The sequence below is a fragment of the Lotus japonicus genome, chromosome 2, assembly GCF_012489685.1.
Source record: "Lotus japonicus ecotype B-129 chromosome 2, LjGifu_v1.2".
Lineage (NCBI taxonomy): Eukaryota > Viridiplantae > Streptophyta > Magnoliopsida > Fabales > Fabaceae > Lotus > Lotus japonicus.
Window position 1 is genome coordinate 64851810 of NC_080042.1, and position 21650 is coordinate 64873459.

General features: G+C 35.8%; 2 protein-coding genes across 3 annotated transcripts; both read left to right on the forward strand.

Moving 5' to 3' along the window:
• Window positions 1-1932: 1932 nt before the first annotated feature.
• Window positions 1933-15790, forward strand: LOC130738862 (zinc finger protein BRUTUS-like). Its single transcript, XM_057591036.1, has 14 exons — window positions 1933-2468; window positions 3640-3849; window positions 9080-9274; window positions 9411-9766; window positions 10756-10984; window positions 11355-11523; window positions 11627-12826; window positions 12915-13086; window positions 13213-13431; window positions 13511-13648; window positions 13972-14206; window positions 14343-14402; window positions 14871-14942; window positions 15269-15790. Exons 1-14 carry the CDS (start codon window positions 2157-2159, stop codon window positions 15398-15400), a joined length of 3699 nt encoding a protein of 1232 aa, XP_057447019.1. The 5' UTR covers window positions 1933-2156; the 3' UTR covers window positions 15401-15790.
• Window positions 15791-17680: 1890 nt separating this feature from the next.
• LOC130738863 (uncharacterized) lies at window positions 17681-19856 on the forward strand. 2 transcript variants are annotated; one of them, XR_009019624.1, is made up of 4 exons: window positions 17681-18575; window positions 18879-18951; window positions 19043-19128; window positions 19371-19856. XR_009019624.1 is itself a non-coding variant. In XM_057591037.1 (3 exons), exons 1-2 carry the CDS (start codon window positions 17976-17978, stop codon window positions 18948-18950), a joined length of 672 nt encoding a protein of 223 aa, XP_057447020.1. In that variant the 5' UTR covers window positions 17681-17975; the 3' UTR covers window position 18951; window positions 19043-19289. The 2 variants fall into 2 exon arrangements, 1 of the variants encoding a protein (XP_057447020.1); XM_057591037.1 differs by lacking the exon at window positions 19371-19856 and having other exon boundaries at window positions 19043-19289.
• Window positions 19857-21650: the final 1794 nt, after the last annotated feature.

The following is a 21650-nucleotide window of genomic DNA, read 5'->3' on the forward strand; positions in this document are numbered from 1 at the left end:
TATCAATTAAATTAAAATGCGTCACACCTTTAATATCTTATACTATCTAGTAATTGGTTGACAGAATACAAAATCTTCACACTGTAACCGCATGTGTTTTATTTCTAATTTACTCTGTAATAACTTAAATACAATTTATATATTTACAAGAGTTAATTTATTTTAGCTTTTAATAAATTATTATTTATTTGGAATTTTTCAGCTTCTTTTCTCTTGTATATATTACAGAGGATTGTTTCATTTCACTCTCGTTTTATACGCATGAAGAGAGAATTAAAAATATTATTATACATATTACTCATAAAGGCAACTTTTATTTGTTATATCATATGTCAATACTTTTTTTTAACAAATATTTGATGGGGGCGACTTTTTTTTCGTAGACAGAGAAATTATAATAGACAAACACTTATTTATAAAATGAATAAGTATATTTTATTTATGCTTATCTGTACTTGTCGTTGAATAGCCAAACTGGCAATGCTGACTATAATAAATCAAAGTTCTTTATTAGCACGGCTAGAAAAGTTGGTTCTATGATTAAATATGGAGAAGGTGCCTGCATTGATTATTATATTAATCTAATGTTAATGCACAATGCACACATACGAAAAAGACCTTTTAAATTACATACTACGTAACTGTTAAATACAGGATATTATGTTTCAAAAAGAAAAATACAGGATATTTTTTTTGAAACTAAAAATAATACATGCCGGATATTAAAGCTAACAAAACTTTAATTTTAGAGTTAATTGCATTTTTGTCTCTATTTAAAATAATTGTACCTAGGTAAACATTGAAAATCCCAATTTTAATCCCACATTTACTGTCACTTGCAGTTTTGAATTTCCATTCATATTTCCTCCAAAAACTGACGATTTGTGCTTAAAAAATAATTATAAAAATAAAATAAAAACTCTGAGACATTTATCATCTTCATTTTCTTCTCCACCATCTTCATCATTTTCTCTATAGTTAAATTAAACCGAAAAGAAAATAAAAAATTGTGGTCCAAAACTTCCGTCCATATTCTGGTTTTTTATTCTTTTATTTTTTAATTAAATTTTTAAACTTAAATCGTTAGTGTTCTTTTTATGAAATATGGATGGAAGTCCAAAGCTCCGAACGAACGACAGTGTGGTGGACTAAAATAGAGATTTCCAAAGTGTAGAGATCTCATTTGCACAATCATGTTAAATAGGGGATTACAAGTTCAATTAAACCTTAATTTTATTTAAAATATTAGGGTTACATATTTCCCCTAATTAACGAATTATTAAATTTGGCACCCCTTAATTTTTTTTATTAATTTTAGTCCATTCATCAATTTTTGTGGCAGTTTAAACCACACTTAACATATTTTGTGGTGGTTTAAAAATCGTCAAATGCATAAAATCCGTCACAAAAATATGTTGGACGGTTTAAACCACCATAAAAATGAGTGAAGAAACTAAAATCAATAAATAATTCCCTATTTTAGGGACCAAAATCAATGAAAAATTAAAAAGGGACTAAAATCAACAATTTGCTATTTTAGAGGAGAAAACGCATATTTTTCCGAAAACATTATCACTTACTTTTTCAGTTTTTTACACATTTATTTTTTCATCTCACCAGATAAAAAATTACCCAAAAATTATTCTCCTTTTTCTCAGCTTCTCACGTTCCTACTCCTTTTTATTTCCTCTTTGATGACTCTCTTTCCCTTTCCATTTTCACATGGAGGAATAAAATTCCGCAGAAAGGAGCAATCCGAAGGAACGAAACTCCATTCCATTCCATCCACGCCAACCTAACACATGACATCACCATCCTACGTGGCAGACACCATCCACGTGGCATCGACACAAGTATATAATAAACCTCACCCACCTTGGTCATCATCGCTCACTCGCAGGTTGTTGTTGTTGTTGTGTCTTTAATAATAATCATCTTATCAACGAAAAAGAAAAATTAACAAAAGAGTTAGAGAGAGAAACTAACAACTTCTCTCATTTTCTCTCTCTAAATTCACACAACACAAACTCATCAATCTCTCACACAAACAAACAAACACTGCACAAGAGAAGAAAATAAAATATCTAGAGAAATTTTCCGGGAAAATTTTCAGTTTCCGGGAAAATTCAGCTCCGAGAAAATTCAGGATAAGGACCATGGCGACGCCGTTAACGGGGCTGCAGCACTTGGACGGAGGGGGAGGAGTGGCAGTGCTGTCGAATCGTGTGGCCAGGGTTGATTCTTCCTCCTCCTCCTCCGTCTCCGGCGGTGGCTTCGACCGTTCCCTATTGGAATCGCCAATTCTCATTTTCTGCTTCTTCCACAAAGCGATTCGGAGCGAGCTCGACGCGCTGCATCGATTGGCCATGGCTTTCGCCACCGGGAACCGTGATGATATCCAGCCACTGTTCCAGCGCTACCATTTCCTTAGATCCATGTACAGACACCACACCAATGCTGAAGATGAGGTGCACGTTTCGGAACCATTTCCTCAAAATATGAAAATTTCTTTTTCTGAATTTTTGTTGGAGTTTGTTCATTGTTGAATTGAGTAATTGAGTTTCGTATGGGTGGGGATTGGTGTAGGAAAATGAAGCTTTTTTGGCCCTGTGATTTGTTATTCATTTGCTTTGGCAATTTAGTTTAGGGAAGAATTAAGGTTAGGTTTCATCACAAAATTATCTTGAAATTGATTTTTTTTGTTACTATTCTTGTTAATCACAGTGGTGTTTTTCATTTTTCATTGAAGTGTATATAGAGTATAGAGTATAGACCTAGTTTGGATTAGCTTCCAGCTTATTAGAGCTGCTCAATTCAACTGATATAATCATTTGGGTCAAGTTTTAAAGTGGTTATGGAGAAATTAGATGAGGAACCTTTTTAGAAGTTAATTTTAACATATGTTGAAAAATATTATTTAGTAGATTCCTTTTCTTCTGAAAAAATATTAATTTTTAGCTTGTTGAGAAGTGAAAAAAAGAGCTATTCTTTTCCTCTAAGTGCTTTTCTTATTCCCATTGCTTCTTTTTTCCCCACAATTTGCTTTACATGTACTGGATATGTATTAGGATCATAGATTCCTTTTCTGGACCCCCCTAATGTGATAGTATCCACGAAGCTGCAATCTTTGAACTGTGTATAGTGATTTTCCAAGGTTAAACTGGCAGTGTGATGTTGCTTGTCACTAGCTAGAATCAAATTTATTGTATTCTGATTCATGGCTGAATTGAGCTTTTATACAAAGCTTACTAAATGTAGTTTGTAAAAAAGCTTGTGGCAAAAAAATACGTTCTAATTCTAGTTAATGTGAGTGGATGGTCTATCTCTGATTATCCATACACAAAAAGGCTTGCAGTATTACCAAGAAGAGTTTATCAGCATATGCCATGCGATGTATTTTCTAATTTCAGCAGCAAAGCTTTGAATTTTGTCAATTGCAGATTTAAATTGCTAGGCGTCCCTTTATATTTGATAGAGTCCATTTTCTGCTTTTTTATCATGTTAAGGCTATATGCTACTGCTTCATGTTTTGCATATGGACCTCTCATAATTTCCAAAAGAATCATTGTACTGGTTTGGCTTTATCACTCCTGCTTTTCTTCTATGGTCAATTCTGAAGAAATCTCTTCTGGAGTGTAGGTGATTTTCCCAGCTCTAGATAAACGAGTTAAGAATGTAGCACAGACATATTCTCTTGAACACAAGGGGGAGAGCGATCTATTTGATCATCTATTTGATCTGTTAAACTCTTCCATCCACAACGATGAAAGTTTCCCAAAGGAGTTAGCATCCTGCACGGGAGCTCTGCAGACATCAGTTAGTCAACACATGGCTAAGGAGGAGCAGCAGGTATAAGTTTTTCTTTTATATCTCTTTCCTTGATTTCCTTGACCTTCCAACTGCACGATGCAAAGTTTGAGATAACAGCAAGATTGACTCTTTTCCCCCTTCTCTACAAATTAAAAATGAAATTCTGGTTCTCGCACAGGACAGATGTCGAACGCGATGTTGGGACAATTGGTTCGACAATTGCACAACAGTACATAAATTAAATCAACGAAAAAAACACAGAGAATTGATAACCCAGTTCGGTGTCAAAACACCTACGTCTGGAGGATACCAATCCAGGAGTCAATCCACTATCTTAGTAATAGCTCTCAGGTCATACATGAAAGTCCCTCCTATACCTAAGTACTCCCCCTTAGTATAGAGCCTCTTCAATGTCTACCACTATTACAACAAGTGAATCTAGCTTAGCCCTTCTCATCTAAGCTATGAGAAAACTTTCTCTAACCCCTAAAGACCACTGCCACAGCGATCAAGACATGTTTATCAATAAACAAGTTTGATGAGATTACAACTCAACTAAACATATCAACTTAGTACTTGCAATAGCACAGGAATCACTAAGTTGTTACAATACTCACAACAGGACTCAAATAATAAACCCTACGATCAGTATATCACCCTCAGAATCCCTGTTTTGCTAGGGTTTATAAACTCCTTTATATAGACGTTCACGTGAGGCTTGGATCTTCAATGGGCCGAACGTCATAGAGTCCACAACAGCACTTCTGGAAAGAATCTTCAAGGAATCAACTCTTACCAGAATAAAATAACAGAACCAAGTAAGTTTAAATTCAAACTTTGAGATATACTTGGTTCACACGTTATCAATCTTGTTACTTCAGCCAAGATTAAAACAAACACGCCTTCAGAAGATAAAACACACAGCATAGGATAAATCTTCTGAATCCCCTTACAGTCAGCAGCCCAACAAATAACTTGATTTCAGCGATTGAACCACCAACATACGTAAACACACCATGTTGTTCCAGATGTTGGAACATATGGTTGCACATCATGTTTTGAGCAAAATGCAGCCAATCAAAAGAACTACAATCTCCCCCTTTGGCAAATTTTGCCTAAAACATGAACTGAAGGCCAAACATGCACAAACAGCAGTACTCAAATAACATTAGCTAAAATGCAGACAATCATAACAAAGGAACAACAATCTCCCCCTTTGTCAAATTTTAGCTAATACAATCCACTACCATAAAAACTCTTCAGAATAGCAGCTTGAATCATCAGAGAAAAGTAACCAGAATATATCAAGGTAGCACACTTCAACATAGTTATTTGCAGTAGCTATGCACAAACACAATCTCAGAACCATACTCCATACTCAGTGCAGTATTAAAACCATATCAGAGTTCAGCACAGCAGCACACACTTAACACCCTGTAAGCAGCAAGATGCTGCTCTAAAACAAGCACAACTGACCAGCAAACCTCTTCACAGTAGCAAGCTACCACAGACACAAACACAGCAGCACAAACTACACATACTATTACTCCCCCTTATTAGCACAATTTGACAAAGGTAGTTAGATGAAACCAGGAAACATGTTAAGACTAAATCCACAAATGCTTACCAGAGATGACCATTGTAGGCAGCCAAAGTGCACATAACAGATAGTCATAGAGTTATGACAACCCAACATCAGCAAGAAATTCCATGATATCCTTGCACTTCATAGCTTCTTGACTACACTCTTTCTCACAGCCAATCTTTTCCTGACACACAGATTTCCACGTCTGAACATTTGCTTCAGGATGGAATGACACATTATCCAGAGGAGCAGGGGGAACATTAACAGGAATTCCCTTGCCTCTTATCTGTTTTCTAGCAGTGGGCACAATGTTCTGCACATCTGGTTCAACATTTGTCTCTGAATCATTAACAGAAACTTTCTTCCACTTCAAAGATCTTGTCTGGGTATGCAGATTTTCCTTCTTTCCTTCCTTCTTATTTAGTACAGCAGCAACATCCTTGTTGGTTCTGGGAAAATGACTAGGAGCCTTCACAATCTTTTTCTCTTTAAGCCCTCTAGGTTTCCACTCTTTCCTTGCTTGAACACGTGAATTGGTCCTTGGTTGATCATGTTGATGAGGAAATCCATACAATCTGTAACAGTAGGGCCTTATATGTCCATATCTTCCACAATGATGGCATCTCCAACTCAAGTTCTTTGCCTTCTTGCCTTGTGGGTAAGTATATGGTATTTGTTGATACACATGTTTGACACAATGTTGTGGCATCTGGTTTGACATCTTGAATTCAGTTTTTCTTTCTGCAGGAACAAACTTACGAGTGATCTTTTTGGATTCTTCTGGTGCAGAGTCACTCTCATATCCCAAACCTTTCATATCCTTGGCTGTCTTTCCTGTTTCTAACATCAGATCAAACATATCAGTACCATTATTCAACATACGTACAGATTTTATCATACCTTCAAGTTTAGATTTCAGCACAGATACTTCCTCTTGAAGATTGTTATTGATATCCAGCAGATTATGTTTTTCATTTTCAAGACCTTTGACAGTTCTCTCCAGCTTCTTACCATAGTCACACGCTTCTTGCCATTTCTTGAATAACAACTTGTATGTTTCAGCAAGTTCTTCTTCTGAAATTTCTCCATCACTGGACTCAGTCTCAGAATTGTATTTCACAGTAAGTCCCAAGACTTGATTTCTAGTTTTATCTCCTTCAGAATCTTCATCAGACCAAGTGACCATCATCCCTTTTCCTTGTTTCTTCAAAAACGTTGGACATTCTGATTTGATATGACCATACCCTTCACATTCAAGACACTGGACCCCTCTGCCTTTGCTAGATTTCTCTTCATCCTCTTCAGCGTTGGAAACAAATACTATACTTTTCTTCTTCTTATCAGATTTGTCATTGAGAGACATCTCAAATGTTTGTAAAGACCCAATGAGTTCATCAACCTTGATGTTGCTGATGTCTTGAGCTTCTTCAATGGCAGTAACTTTCATATCAAACTTCTTAGGTAGAGACCTGATGATTTTTCTTGCCAACTTTTCTTCAGACATTTTTTCTCCTAACGCAAAGGATGTGTTGGCTAGATCACGCAAGCGTATATGGAAGTCAGAGATGGATTCATATTCCTTCATTTTAAGATTTTCAAACTGAGTTGTGAGCAACTGAAGTCTTGACATTCGAACTCTTGATGTGCCTTCATGAGTTGTCTTGAGAATCTCCCAGGCATCCTTAGCCACAGTGCATGTATTGATTAGCCTAAACATATTTCTGTCTACTCCATTGAAAATAACATTCAAGGCTTTGGAGTTTCCAAGAGCTTCTACATCTTCTTCTTTCGTCCACTCTTCTTCGGGCTTTAATTCTTCTGTTAATGTTCCTTCTTTAGATACTACAACTGGATGTTTCCAACCTTTCACAATTGCTTTCCATGTTTTGCTGTCCATAGATTTAAGAAAAGCAACCATACGAGCCTTCCAATAATCATAGTTGGTACCATCCAATAAAGGTGGCCTAAGGAGTGATCCTCCTTCTTTAATGTTGTCCATGAAACCAGAATACATATTCCCTGGAACTCACCCAAACAGAATAGGGTGCCTGCTCTGATGCCAATTGAAATTCTGGTTCTCGCACAGGACAGATGTCGAACGCGATGTTGGGACAATTGGTTCGACAATTGCACAACAGTACATAAATTAAATCAACGAAAAAAACACAGAGAATTGATAACCCAGTTCGGTGTCAAAACACCTACGTCTGGAGGATACCAATCCAGGAGTCAATCCACTATCTTAGTAATAGCTCTCAGGTCATACATGAAAGTCGCTCCTATACTTACCCCTTAGTATAGAGCCTCTTCAATGTCTACCACTATTACAACAAGTGAATCTAGCTTAGCCCTTCTCATCTAAGCTATGAGAAAACTTTCTCTAACCCCTAAAGACCACTGCCACAGCGATCAAGACATGTTTATCAATAAACAAGTTTGATGAGATTACAACTCAACTAAACATATCAACTTAGTACTTGCAATAGCACAGGAATCACTAAGTTGTTACAATACTCACAACAGGACTCAAATAATAAACCCTACGATCAGTATATCACCCTCAGAATCCCTGTTTTGCTAGGGTTTATAAACTCCTTTATATAGACGTTCACGTGAGGCTTGGATCTTCAATGGGCCGAACGTCATAGAGTCCACAACAGCACTTCTAGAAAGAATCTTCAAGGAATCAACTCTTACCAGAATAAAATAACAGAACCAAGTAAGTTTAAATTCAAACTTTGAGATATACTTGGTTCACACGTTATCAATCTTGTTACTTCAGCCAAGATTAAAACAAACACGCCTTCAGAAGATAAAACACACAGCATAGGATAAATCTTCTGAATCCCCTTACAGTCAGCAGCCCAACAAATAACTTGATTTCAGCGATTGAACCACCAACATACGTAAACACACCATGTTGTTCCAGATGTTGGAACATATGGTTGCACATCATGTTTTGAGCAAAATGCAGCCAATCAAAAGAACTACAATCTCCCCCTTTGGCAAATTTTGCCTAAAACATGAACTGAAGGCCAAACATGCACAAACAGCAGTACTCAAATAACATTAGCTAAAATGCAGACAATCATAACAAAGGAACAACAAAAAATACTACTATATACTATTTGGTTATTGCAGGCTTGGTGCTAAAAATTTTGTTCAAGAACTGTGAAAATTATTGGTGCATATTTGATGGATTAGATATTCTTGTGGTGATTGTTTCCCTTAAACCAACATGTGGTCTTCAACTAGTAGTTCAACTGTAGTTACTAATAGTATGACATTTATTAGCTTTACAGAGCGAGCAGTGTCTTCAAATTTAACAATTATAGGATTATTGATTTATCTCATACCATAACCACATTCATCTGCTAGTGTAATACAAAATTTACAGACTATAATAACTTGTTATCTTCTGTCCAAAAAAGAAAAGTAGCTTTGTCATGTTACAAAAGTTGGAATAAACCTCACTGTTTTGTTTTATTTGTTGATGCGAGAGTAGAGGAGAAAAAAAAACGTACATCTGTGCATGCTTATGATAAAATTTTAAGAGAATTGTTGTACGTGTGGCTAAGGTTATCAGCCAGAAATTTCAAACAATCAATGTGTTGTGCTTACATATATTTTCTTGTCTGACTTCTCTCTGAATGGTTGAATTTATTTTTTGTTGGGCAATATCAGGTATTTCCACTTCTTATTGAGAAGTTCAGTCTTGAGGAACAGGCATCCTTAGTTTGGCAGTTCCTGTGCAGTATTCCTGTGAATATGATGGCAGAATTTCTTCCATGGCTTTCAACATCCACATCACCTGATGAATCTCAGGATTTGCGGAAGTGCTTAAGCAAGATAGTGCCGGAGGAAAAGCTTCTTCAAAAGGTGTGGTTTTGAATTTTGTCCTAGAATATTATTCTTTCCGTTTCCTTTTTAATGCTACTTTATGGGTTGGAAGTTTTTTTATATATACATCTGATTGTCATGATAATCTATCTGATCATTTTTTTGCTTATTGAAGGTTATTTTCACCTGGATGGAAGGGAGAAGTAGTGCCGTTACAGTTGAAAATGGTGTAGATCATTCTCAGGTCCGATGTAATCCTAGTCCTTCAACCCATCAGAATGGGAAGAAAAATTGTGCCTGTGAGTCCACAGCGACTGGGAAAAGAAAATATTCTGGATGTATCCTAGATGTTTCTGATACAATGGGAACACATCCTATAGATGAAATACTGCTTTGGCATAATGCTATAAAAAAAGAATTAAATGAGATAGCAGCAGAGACCAGAAGAATACAAAGCTCTGGAGATTTTACTAATCTGTCAGCTTTTAATGAAAGGTTACAATTCATTGCTGAAGTTTTCATATTTCACAGGTATCATTCTAACTTTGTTTTACAATTCTCTTTCTTGTGAAAGCATATTCTGTTTCTTCAGTAAAAAATTCCTTATTTTGAGTTCTTTTTAGACTTATCACATTTGCTTGTTCCTTTTCCACAATGCTGGATCCCGATTCTTTGCAATTTTTGTTCTCATTTCACAGCCAAAAAATTACGTAAAAAAAAATCTATTGGAAAAGGGAATCTGTAGCTCCGACTTTGTCCAAATAGTATATGAAATGCTCAACATGCAAGATTTCTGATACAAAATTAAGAACTCATTTGTTGCTTCTTACTTTCTCCAACTTATATAAAATGTGCAAATCTATGGACTAGTAATACTAAATGAAAAGAGATAAAAATAAGAGAAAATAGGAGGTGCACTGACAGTGCAAACTTATTTTACACATGCACCCAATTGATTTCCGCCACATCAGTAATTTATTAATTTACTAATTAAAATTAAAAAGATTTGTAACCACTTAGTCTTATATGGCATAATGTGATTGGACGTCAGTGTAAAACTTTTTTACACCTAGGTGCATATCCATTAATCTCTAAAAATAATTCATCATAAAAATGAGTAAAGGAGATGTACTATGAGCTGTCAAGCTTTGACAGATCGCAGATTTAGTCTTGTGTAGAAGAACTTCTCATGATCTTTTTATTTTGATGGCCCATCATATATATTAATTTACAAAATGATTCTCATAAAAGACAGTATTGTATTTTCTTAAATGCTATCTTCTGTATATTCTTTTATCTATGTAGTGTTAGAAGTGTGTCAAAACCACAAGAAATGGTTAAGAAATAAGCTTTCATGGAATGCTGGATGTAGTAATTCCTTGCTAGGGATCTTCTCATGATATTTAATTTACACAGAGTGACAAAATGATTGTTTAAAAAAAGAAAAAGAAGCTAGCTACTTATCTAGTGTTATAAGTGTGCAACAAGGAAAGGTTAATTAACTAATTCTTTGAATGCAGTATTGCTGAGGACAAGGTTATTTTTCCAGCGGTAGATGGAGAGCTTTCTTTCTTTCAGGAGCATGCTGAAGAAGAAAGTCAATTTAATGACTTTCGGTCTTTGATTGAAAGTATTCAAAGTGAAGGAGCAACAACTACTTCGGAAGCTGAATTCTATTCCAAGTTGTGCTCACAGGCTGATCATATAATGGAAACCATACAGAGGCATTTCTGCAATGAAGAAGTTCAGGTGATTCCTCTTTGCTGATGCAATAGAACTTCTGAAAGTTGTTAAAGCGAGACATCAATTTCTTGAGTAATGCAATGATAATATTTAAGAGAATGATTAGTAAATTGGTTGGTGGGATTTGAGTATCATATTTTTAGTTACATCATTGATTATAAAGGTTGAGAAGTATGAGCATTTCTTATACTAACTAATGATAAATTATCATTGATAATATTATGATTATTTTGAGAGAGAAGTATGGCATTGGTTCTTTACTTCTTAATCCATAGTTCAATATTTATGGCAAGAGTTTGACAAGAAAGTTGCAACGTGAAGCTACCTTTAATCTATTTTTAAAAGTGACTAATTCCTCACATCTGCAATTCTGTAGGTTCTTCCCCTTGCACGGAAGCACTTTAGCTTCAGAAAGCAACGTGAACTTGTGTATCAAAGCTTGTGCCTGATGCCTTTGAAATTGATTGAGCGTGTTCTGCCATGGTTGGTTGGATCGTTAACCGAAGATGAAGCAGAGATGTTTCTGAAAAACATGCAATTGGCAGGTTCTGTGTCTATTTTGAATCTTCTTCTCTAGGAAAGAAATTGTATTTTTGAGAAATTTATTTTAGTGTCTTCTATATCTGAAAATTTGTCAATCTGTTCCAGCTCCAGCAACAGATTCTGCTTTAGTCACACTCTTTTGTGGTTGGGCTTGCAAGGCTCGTAAAGATGGTATGTGCTTGTCTTCCAGTGCATCGGGTTGCTGTCCTGCTAAAAATACTTGTCCTTCTGCATTGTCTGGAAGAGATTGTTCAGTATTAGCTGAATCAAATGGGACCCAAAGACCAGTCAAGCGAAACATATTGGAGTTGCAGAAAAATGAAGATGTCCTCAAGACTCCTGAAATTGAAAGTATCCAGAAAATATGTTGTAGTGCCCAGCCCTGTTGTGTGCCAGCTTTAGGAGTCAGCAGTAACAATTTGGGGTTGAGTTCACTTTCTACGGCCAAGTCCTTACGCTCCCTGTCTTTCACCTCTTCGGCCCCATCTCTTAATTCTAGTCTTTTTGTATGGGAAACAGACAGCAGCTTATGTGCGGTTGGCTCTGCAGAGAGACCAATTGATACCATATTTAAATTCCACATAGCTATACGCAAAGACTTGGAGTATTTAGATGTTGAATCTGGGAAGCTTTGTGATGGTGATGAAACAATTATTCAGCAATTTACTGGAAGATTTCGTCTTTTGTGGGGTTTATATAGAGCTCATAGTAATGCTGAAGATGAAATAGTATTTCCTGCATTGGAATCCAAAGAGGCACTGCATAATGTGAGCCATTCTTACATGCTGGACCATGAGCAGGAAGAAAAATTATTTGAAGATATTTCTCACGTTCTTTCTGAGCTTTCTGTCCTTCATGAAGACATGCAGAGAGCCCATATGTCAGACGATTTTAGTAAAAGTAATTTTGTAATTTCTGATGCCAATGATAGTGATAATATCAGAAAGTACAACGAGCTTGCAACTAAGCTTCAAGGGATGTGCAAATCTATAAGAGTGACCCTGGATCAGCATATTTACAGGGAAGAGCTGGAGCTCTGGCCATTGTTTGGGAAACATTTCTCTGTGGAAGAACAAGACAAGATAGTGGGCCGGATAATTGGAACTACAGGTGCTGAAGTTCTCCAATCAATGTTACCATGGGTAACTTCTGCACTCACACAAGATGAACAGAACAAAATGATGGACACGTGGAAACAGGCAACTAAGAACACTATGTTCAATGAATGGCTAAATGAGTGCTTGATAGAGAGTCCAGCATCTATATCGGAGACAGAAACATCAGAGCATAGTACTTCTCAAAGAGGTTTCTAACGTGCTTTGAGTTTCTTTCATGTTTCTTGTAATTTGCAGGATGGATAGTTAAAAACATAGTGTGTTATGGTTTTGTATAGGTGTTGACTATCAAGAAAGCTTGGACCTGAATGATCAGAAGTTTAAGCCTGGTTGGAAAGACATATTCCGGATGAATCAGAATGAACTTGAGTCAGAGATCCGGAAGGTTTATCGTGACACGACTCTTGATCCAAGGCGCAAGGATTATCTTGTGCAGAATCTAATGACAAGGTTGGTTCCAGTTTCCATTATTCTCTTGTTCTATTTATTTATGAAGTAATAAGCTGCATGTTCATTTAATCAGACTTTAGCCTACCGTCTTCAAGCTCTTGTTGATTAGTTATTTGTTTATTGTAGTCGCTGGATAGCTGCCCAGCAGAAGTTACCTAAAGCTGTATCTGGAGAATCATCTAATAAACAAATAGAAGGATGTTCACCTTCATTTCGGGACCCAGAGAAACAAATATTTGGTTGTGAGCACTATAAGAGAAATTGCAAGATTCGAGCTGCTTGTTGTGGGAAGTTATTTACATGTAGATTTTGCCATGATAATGCAAGTGATCACTCAATGGATAGGTAATTTTTTATAATGAGATTTGTTAATATTGTATAATGTTATGTTATGTATTTCTTATTACTTGTTTGATGCTTTCAGAAAATCAACAATGGAAATGATGTGTATGCAGTGCCTGACTGTACAGCCAGTTGGGCCTGTGTGCATGTCACCTTCATGCAATGGACTTTCGATGGCAAAGTATTATTGCAACATTTGCAAATTTTTTGACGATGAAAGGTATGCTTGGCCTTTTGAACGGGCTTACAATGCCATATATGTTGAAGGATTGTGAAGCTTTGTTACACTACTTTCTTTTTTCTTGGTTGTTTTCCATTTTGTCCTTTTTGTTTGAGACCTTTGTCTGCATAATTTTTTATTCTGTTCGTCTCAATTTTTTTTTATATTGATAAAAAAAATTGATATATGATTGTCTTAGCAAGAAATACTTGGAAACTGATTCCCTCGTTGATCTGATTGCTTATTAATCTGTCAGCTCTGTTTGTTTATAATTTTATTTTCCATGTACCTTTCTGCTGTTAACCTGCATCATTCTCTCTCAGGAGTGTTTATCATTGCCCATTTTGCAATATATGCCGTGTGGGACAAGGGCTTGGGATTGATTACTTTCACTGTATGAAATGTAATTGTTGCCTGGGTTTAAAATCTGCGTCTCACAAGTGCCTAGAGAAAGGTTTAGAAATGAACTGCCCAATTTGTTGTGATGACTTGTTCACATCAAGTGCAACTGTCAGAGCTCTACCTTGTGGACATTACATGCATTCATCTTGCTTTCAGGTATGTAATGCCACTTTTAGGTTTTTGCCTCCCTTAGACCAGTAAAAAGAAATTTTGCAGTTGAATTTTATTCCCCAAATGATGTGTTCTCAAAGAAGGTTTTGGATTCAATCTAATACTTTTTGTAAAATGTTAGGCATACACTGTTGGTCACTACACATGTCCAATCTGCAGCAAATCCTTGGGAGATATGGCGGTAAGAACAATTTCTTTTTATATATCTACTATGAAGTTGAATATTATAAAGTTGTTTTGTTTCTAGGCATACAATTCTTTGCACTTATTGATCCTTATTCGTTAACAACTCTTTACATGTGTTGGACCACTATAAGGAATTTGAGATAAGAGATATAATCAGAATGCTCATGTTAAATCTCAGAACCTTAGATTTTCAGACATGAATGACTAACTATAGAAAGTCAAATTTGGTTCATCTCTATATTCTTTCTTATTCCTTTCTCGTTTAAGATATGATTTCATGACGGAGTTCATTATAGACCTGTTGTGCTGGTCGTTCAGTTGTAATATTGGTTGGGTATTGGGATACAAACCTATTAAGTCAAAAGCTACCGCCTATTGAACAATACTGATGCTGCTTTCAAGTGTAAATGGAAATGCCTAAAGTTTCACGCATGCAATACTTAGCTGTTTCTCTACCTTCCAGGTTTACTTTGGTATGCTTGATGCTTTGTTGGCTGCTGAGGTACTTCCCGAAGAATACAGAGACCGCCACCAGGTTAAATTACTCTTTCACTATTTTCCTGTCAAAAGTTAGTGTGGTTATGTTATGGCTATCTACTTGACTTGCAAATGTTTTTTAGTGTAATCTTAAAATGAGAAATCTAATTTTGTTTGGTGTTGCGTGCTTTAGGTATTTGAGTCTTCATTTTCCTTCTCCACCTACCTAGTTGTACTTTCCATCCTTACTTTTATATGAATTATTTTTCCATAAAAAAATAACAATAACAACCCTCTAGAGAATTTTAATGGAGCAAAGATACCTCATAGCAGGGGTGATTTGGCAAGTCTTGTCTGTTAATCATTTCTGTAATGGCAATGCAGGACATACTTTGCAATGACTGTGATAAAAAGAGTGCTTCACGCTTCCACTGGTTATATCACAAATGCCGATTTTGCGGATCATACAATACCCGGGTGATCAAGACTGAGGCAACAAATCCCAGCTGCCCTTAGTGTGTGCTTCATTTGACAATGGAAGCGCACAGAGTTTGTAAATACTTGTATAGTCATTCCAATTTTCCACTGGTTGAGTTTCATTTTACACATGATGCAAGTGAGTTACTTCCACTGAGTATGAGTTTGTCTTCCCGGAGATAGAAGCACCAGATCAGTTCCATAGTTGTCATGTACAGACAAACTTTCTTCCAAACATGTTTTTTCAATAGACACTTTAGCTGCTGCTCCTCCTTTTCTGCTTCTCTAGTTAAGAAATTTACTTGATTCACCCATTGTGTGTGGAATGAGACTAATTAAGCTATGCCAGCTTCTGTTAGAATTTTTTTCTGTCTAAGTTATGATATTTTAAGGAGCTTCCATCAATTTATAACACTATCATTTTGAGAACGACTGTGTAATAGCTCTATCAATTTGGATAGTGACAGATGAACAAGGTTTAATGATTGAAAAGCCACGTCTTCATAAAATATAGCCTCCTTGATTTACTTTTCTCCATTCCAAACCAGTTGAAATTTAAAATATGCGTATATGATGAATAACAATTAGTCAACTTGTGACAGTTAAAACTTCACATATTTATGACATGCTTGATTCTACCTTGACAGTTTATATAGTTATATATACTAAACTAGCATATGTAGATCGTTTTGTTCACAGAATAAACAAGGTTAGATTAGTCAAGTTTGGTTTGTTCTATAATTTAATTTGTGTAATGTTCTATAATTAACATTATAATTAAGTTAGTTTTAGTTGGGCCAGGAACTCCTCTTTCTTCAAGAGCAAGGCTAAGTTGAGCTGTTCGTAAGATATGACAAAAAACAAAACTGTTCATAAGAGTAAATGCTTTTAAAGACTAAACTGTTCATAAAGGTTGCATTTAAAGACTAAATGCTTTGGGCCATGAAACAAATATCTTTATTAGTCCAAATCTATCCAAACACAGCATTAATTAATTACTCAACCCAAACAACAGGGACTCCACGTCATGCTAAAAAAACAGGAAAGGGAGTTTATATTTTTTGTTTAATTTTTTTTGTTTTGTTTAAGTACTCTATGCTTTTCTTCGGCTAAATCACCATGGCCCATGGGAAACAAAAGTTTTATTCTTTATTTAAAAAAAGTAAAATACTGATTATATTCTTAAGCTATTTTTAGTAGCTTTTGAAATAATCAATTATGGTTGAGGAGAGAGAAATCCGACCCTACTTTCATAGTACCTCACTTTGAATTCAAATTTTTACGATTTTATCCTTAAATAATTCTTTAAAATAATATGAAAGATATTTTTTGTCCTTTAATGTTATTTTGTACCAAAAATGACACTTTTATGGTTTTATATCCATAAAGAACTCTTATATCCATAATGGAAAAAACTCATTTGACAAATTTATCATTGCTGATAAAAAAAATTAGACAAATTTATACTGCTTAGTACACTGATCGTAGGACGAGATTATCTCACCCAAAAAAATTCCAAACAATTTAAAATGACTTTTGATAGTAATATACACTTACTTTGGTTGAAATGAAAACAAAATCTTCTTATACCTCTAAATGCCTCATGCAATGATGAAGTTTTGGTTTTCTTTTTGCCCATGATCTTCATGATGTAGGATGATGCTATATTTGTTAATGAATCTATGTCATTAATTGTTAGTGAATTATTTCACTTTTTTCCAAAAAAGTTTATTTACAAATGTCGCCATCTATATGGGAAAATGTTACATGTCCCTTCCGACAAATGTCTTTCGCACAATTCGAACTTATGCTCTTATCCTTACAGGCTTTGACTTGCTTACAACTAGACTAACACTTTATTGGTACCAAATTATATTTGTCAACAAACAAAAATGAATTCATCATCCACCAAAGCTTTCAAATTTCCTTGATCTCCGGCTCCTCTTGGACCATGATTGGAGTGTAAGTCTCTTGCACATCTCTAGAGATGCAAACAGAGCAGCAAATTGTCTTGTTAGGTTAGGAGCTAGTCTTTTTTAGTGTTCCCATACTTGTCTTGATGTTCCGCCTCAACAACTTGTTCCCATCTTGGCTAGGAATGTGTTATCCTTTTCGTTTTTTCGTTTTCCGATGTACATAGAAAAATGTATTTCTGTTTTTCGAAAAAATCACTTAAAAGTTAAAATTATTTTTTGATTCAAAAGCAAAATCACTTATTCTTCAAGACAAGAGAAACAGGCCCAAAATCACAATCTGCAACAAATTCTGAAAAAACAAGAATAAAATAGAAACGTTGGTTAAAAAATAACAGCAAATATTTAGGCGAACGTTAAACCGGTCTGAGCCTCTTGTCTCTCCTCTCCTCTGTTGTGTTGTGTGTCTGTCTTTCTCATCATAATGCATACATAAGCCTAACCTTCTCTTCTCTGCAAAACCAAAACTCCATTCTCTTCTCTCAATTTCAATCCATCTTCAATTCTTCTTCTTCTTCTTCTTCTTCTTCCTCAGAATCACTCAAACAAGGAATCACAATTCACAATTCACTGTTTCCCTTCTTCTTCTTCCCACCCACACACTGTTGTTGTTATTGTTGTTGTTGTTGTTGAATTCTCCTATGGCTATGACCCCTGAACGATCCAAGCCACCACTACACAACTTCTCCTTACCCTGCTTGAAATGGGGCACGCAACGCTTACTCCGCTGTGTCAACGCCGACCCACCTTCTTCCTCCTCCCCTGATCGCCGATCCGACCCTGCTCCTCGACTTCCCTCCCGCAAAACCGACGACACCACCGTCGACGCCGTCAGGGAAAAGATCATGGGGGATCTCAGAGTGGCGGCCAAGAAGCTCAAGGTTTCCATTTTTGAGGATGATGGTGTTGGTGGTGGTGGTACTGCTGCTGCCAATGCCGCTGCTGCTAGGCCGTGGAATTTGAGGACCAGACGAGCTGCGTGTAAGGCGCCGGTCACTGGACCACCGCCGCGTGATGAGGAGCGTAGGTTTTTTGAGGTGGGGTGTTCTTCTCCGTCGCCGGCGAAGGATAAGGATAAGGATAAGGATAAGAATAAGAAGAAGATGGTGATGGATGAGAAGATCAAGTTCTCTGTTTCTCTTTCTAAGGAGGAGGTGGAACAGGATTTCTGGGCTTTGGCTGGGACTAGGCCTCCTAGAAGGCCTAAGAAGAGGCCTAGGAATGTGCAGAAGCAATTGACTGTGAGTAATCAATTGACAAATCACTTTGGATTGTGAAATGAATTGAAATCTCTGTTTTTGATTCTGTTGATTGGTGTTTTTTTTGTTTCTAGTGCTTGATAGATTTCTGGATTTGAAGGAATTAGTGTCTGTTTGGTTTTCAGTTTGAAAGTGATTTCATGCGACAGAGGTCCAAAGCCTCTTTCACGTTTGAGGCATTGGAATTCGTGACTTCCAAGCTGAAAGCCAAACACAGCCTTAGACATTTGTTTGCACTTGGTGGGTGGTCTTATGTTATTTTTCTGGTTTGATGTTTTTTTGCAGACACTCTATCCTGGGTTGTGGCTATCAGAGATCACTGCAGATTCATACAAAGTGGCTGATGTTCCTGAATGAGGTGAATTTTGGTGACTGTGCTGTGAATTTTCAATAGGGTGTCTAACTATAATTCAGGACTGACTAATGGAGAGTTATGCTATGCTATGCAGAGGATGAAGGAATGGCAAAACTTGATTCTGGATGTCCCCAATATTTTTACTTGCTGACTTCCTGCAACATTGTCACATAAATAATGGTAATTCCCATAACATCCATGTAAATCAAAAGGTTAATTCAGTAGTCATGATGTTTTGGAATTTTGCAATTGGTTATCTGAATGTTGTAGCTTGCAGATTCTACAGATAAACTTTATTTGAATATTTCTTTTGAAATCTTCAATCCACCATTGAATTGTTAGATTCCTGCTGTTATCATTTGTTTATCTAATTCAGTATTACTCATTCAATGAAATGAACAATCTTTTTTGGTGCATTGTAGTAAATCTTTTGGTGTTCTGCAAAATTCGGAAGCATCAAGTTGTAGTTCATCCATTGCAGAACAAATCCGATATTTATTTTAGATGAATCGCGAATAATGTTAGTGATAAGGCTTTATGTGAATCTTATTAGAAATCATTTAACCACCTGTAAGTATAGAGAAAATTTGGCATGTATAGATTTCCTAAGCATTTATCAGTTACTGTTACAAAAATGCATATAAATGCAATGTTATGTCTTCTAGTGTAAGCATGATGAAAGGTGAGCCTTTTTCCTTTGTACTTGAAGAAATCAAGGGGGAAAAAAGGGAAAATACAATGGTTTGGTTGACTTTGTCAGTTGCACTAAATGCCAATTGCCAAGTGAAAGATTTATGAAGTTTCACACCAAACTTCTCCACTTGTGTTATTAAATTTCCCATTCTATCCACGTACACTTGCACATAAGGTTGTAGCTATATAAGCAAGCCTAAATGTAGCCTTAGAACAAATAAACAAAATGAATGAGAAGTTAGTTGTAACGTGTAATAGTAATAGTGGTTGACTTTTTGAATTTGGAAAGCAATGCCATCGTTGAAATGGATTATGGGAGTCCTAAAGTCCTTCACATACGAGGTGACGGGTGAAATATTCATAAGCTGTTTAGCAGGTGAAAATAGTTCAAATTTTGTTCAGAAAATACCTTCTGTGATAGTTCTGGACACCAAATAGGAAAACATATTTGATTTTGTCTTTTATTCCTGTCTTTGGGACATTCCATAGTGTTGATTGCATCTGTTACATGAAAAACATCTTAGTAAATATCCACAGCGGAATTTTTTTCTTTAGCTCATGGGTTATGATTATGATGGATTTCAAATAAAATAGCAACATCGCATTTAAGGATTTTTTCTCCATGAACAGGAAATTATCGTCAGTTTCCTATTCATTGTTACCCCAGGAACCCTGATAGGTGTGAATTCATCTGGGTTATGTTATCCCATATCTCAGTACAGTTGAAGCAACTATTCCAACTGCAGTTGCACTTGCATATGTTGCTGTGATAATTCTTAGAATTATGCTGTCATTTGCATGTTACATAAGCACAAAAACAGATGCTATTGTTAAGAAGTAGAAAGGTGTGGACTTGTTGGGTGAATAGACACTTAGTGTGTTTGAAAATTTCTTCTGCTATTGATTCTAAAGTCAATATGGGGAGTAGCATCTATAAGCTTAGGATTGCAAATAAATGAAATAATAGCATGTTTTGATCAGCTTATTTTTCCCCCGAATCAATTCTGACACTCAGAAGCTACTAGCAGAAGTTTCTCATAAGAATTGATTATGACTTTATAATCAATAGTTGAGTAATTTCAAAACATGCATTAAGCTGATCAAAACAAGCCAACAATAGTAGTTTTAGATGTGCGGATGATTCCGGTAATTCAAGTGGTTGCTAGTAATCGGTGTTCTTGTGTAAAACTTCTTTCATCCCATAGAGATCTCAAGTGGCTCTGCTGCAATGTCAGATATCAGCAAGCATTGGATTGTACTAGTTGACATTGAGCTTACCAAAAATAGGTTTGTTGAGAATAAAAAAAAAATTGTAGGTTCATGTATTCAATTAACATGCATGATTCTTGAACATCATTTTTTTTGGTGTACTTAGCTTTTGTGCATCACTTGTAAGGATTGGTTCCTATATAGGAACTTTCTATGTGCAGAAATTTAACAATCCCTAGGTAGGTATTGGAAAGTTATATCAATAAAATGATTATCAAATATCAGGGTCCTTAAACTAATTGGGAAATGGGAAAGCCTAACAGTAAAATGTTGGTTCTACTATCTCTAGATTTTTTCTCTTGTTCTAACCTGCCAAACTAGTCTATGGTGTTCTTAGCCAAAGATCAAGGCCACATTCCATTTGTGGGAGAAGTGGTCCTGTTTGGTTGGATGAAGTATTTTGTATTTTAGTAGATAATTATAAAAATGCCATTATTTTCACTGTTTTTTCAAATATTATACAGAAAATATCAAAAATAAATGAAAAAATATTCATATTTTCTAATATGATTTTCGAAAATAGGAAGCAAAGAAAAATAGATAGTATTTTGTTAATTTTTAGAAAGAGTAAAAGTAGAAACAATTTTTTTCTTCAATTATACAGGTCTCTCTTTTGTCAAGGCAATATAGGCCTTTAGATCTCCAAAAGTATCAGTGAAGAAGTATTTCTTGTGAAAAGTTCTTTCGTTAAAAGTGAAGCCCAAAGGCTTATATACAAGGATACAACAATACAACAGAAC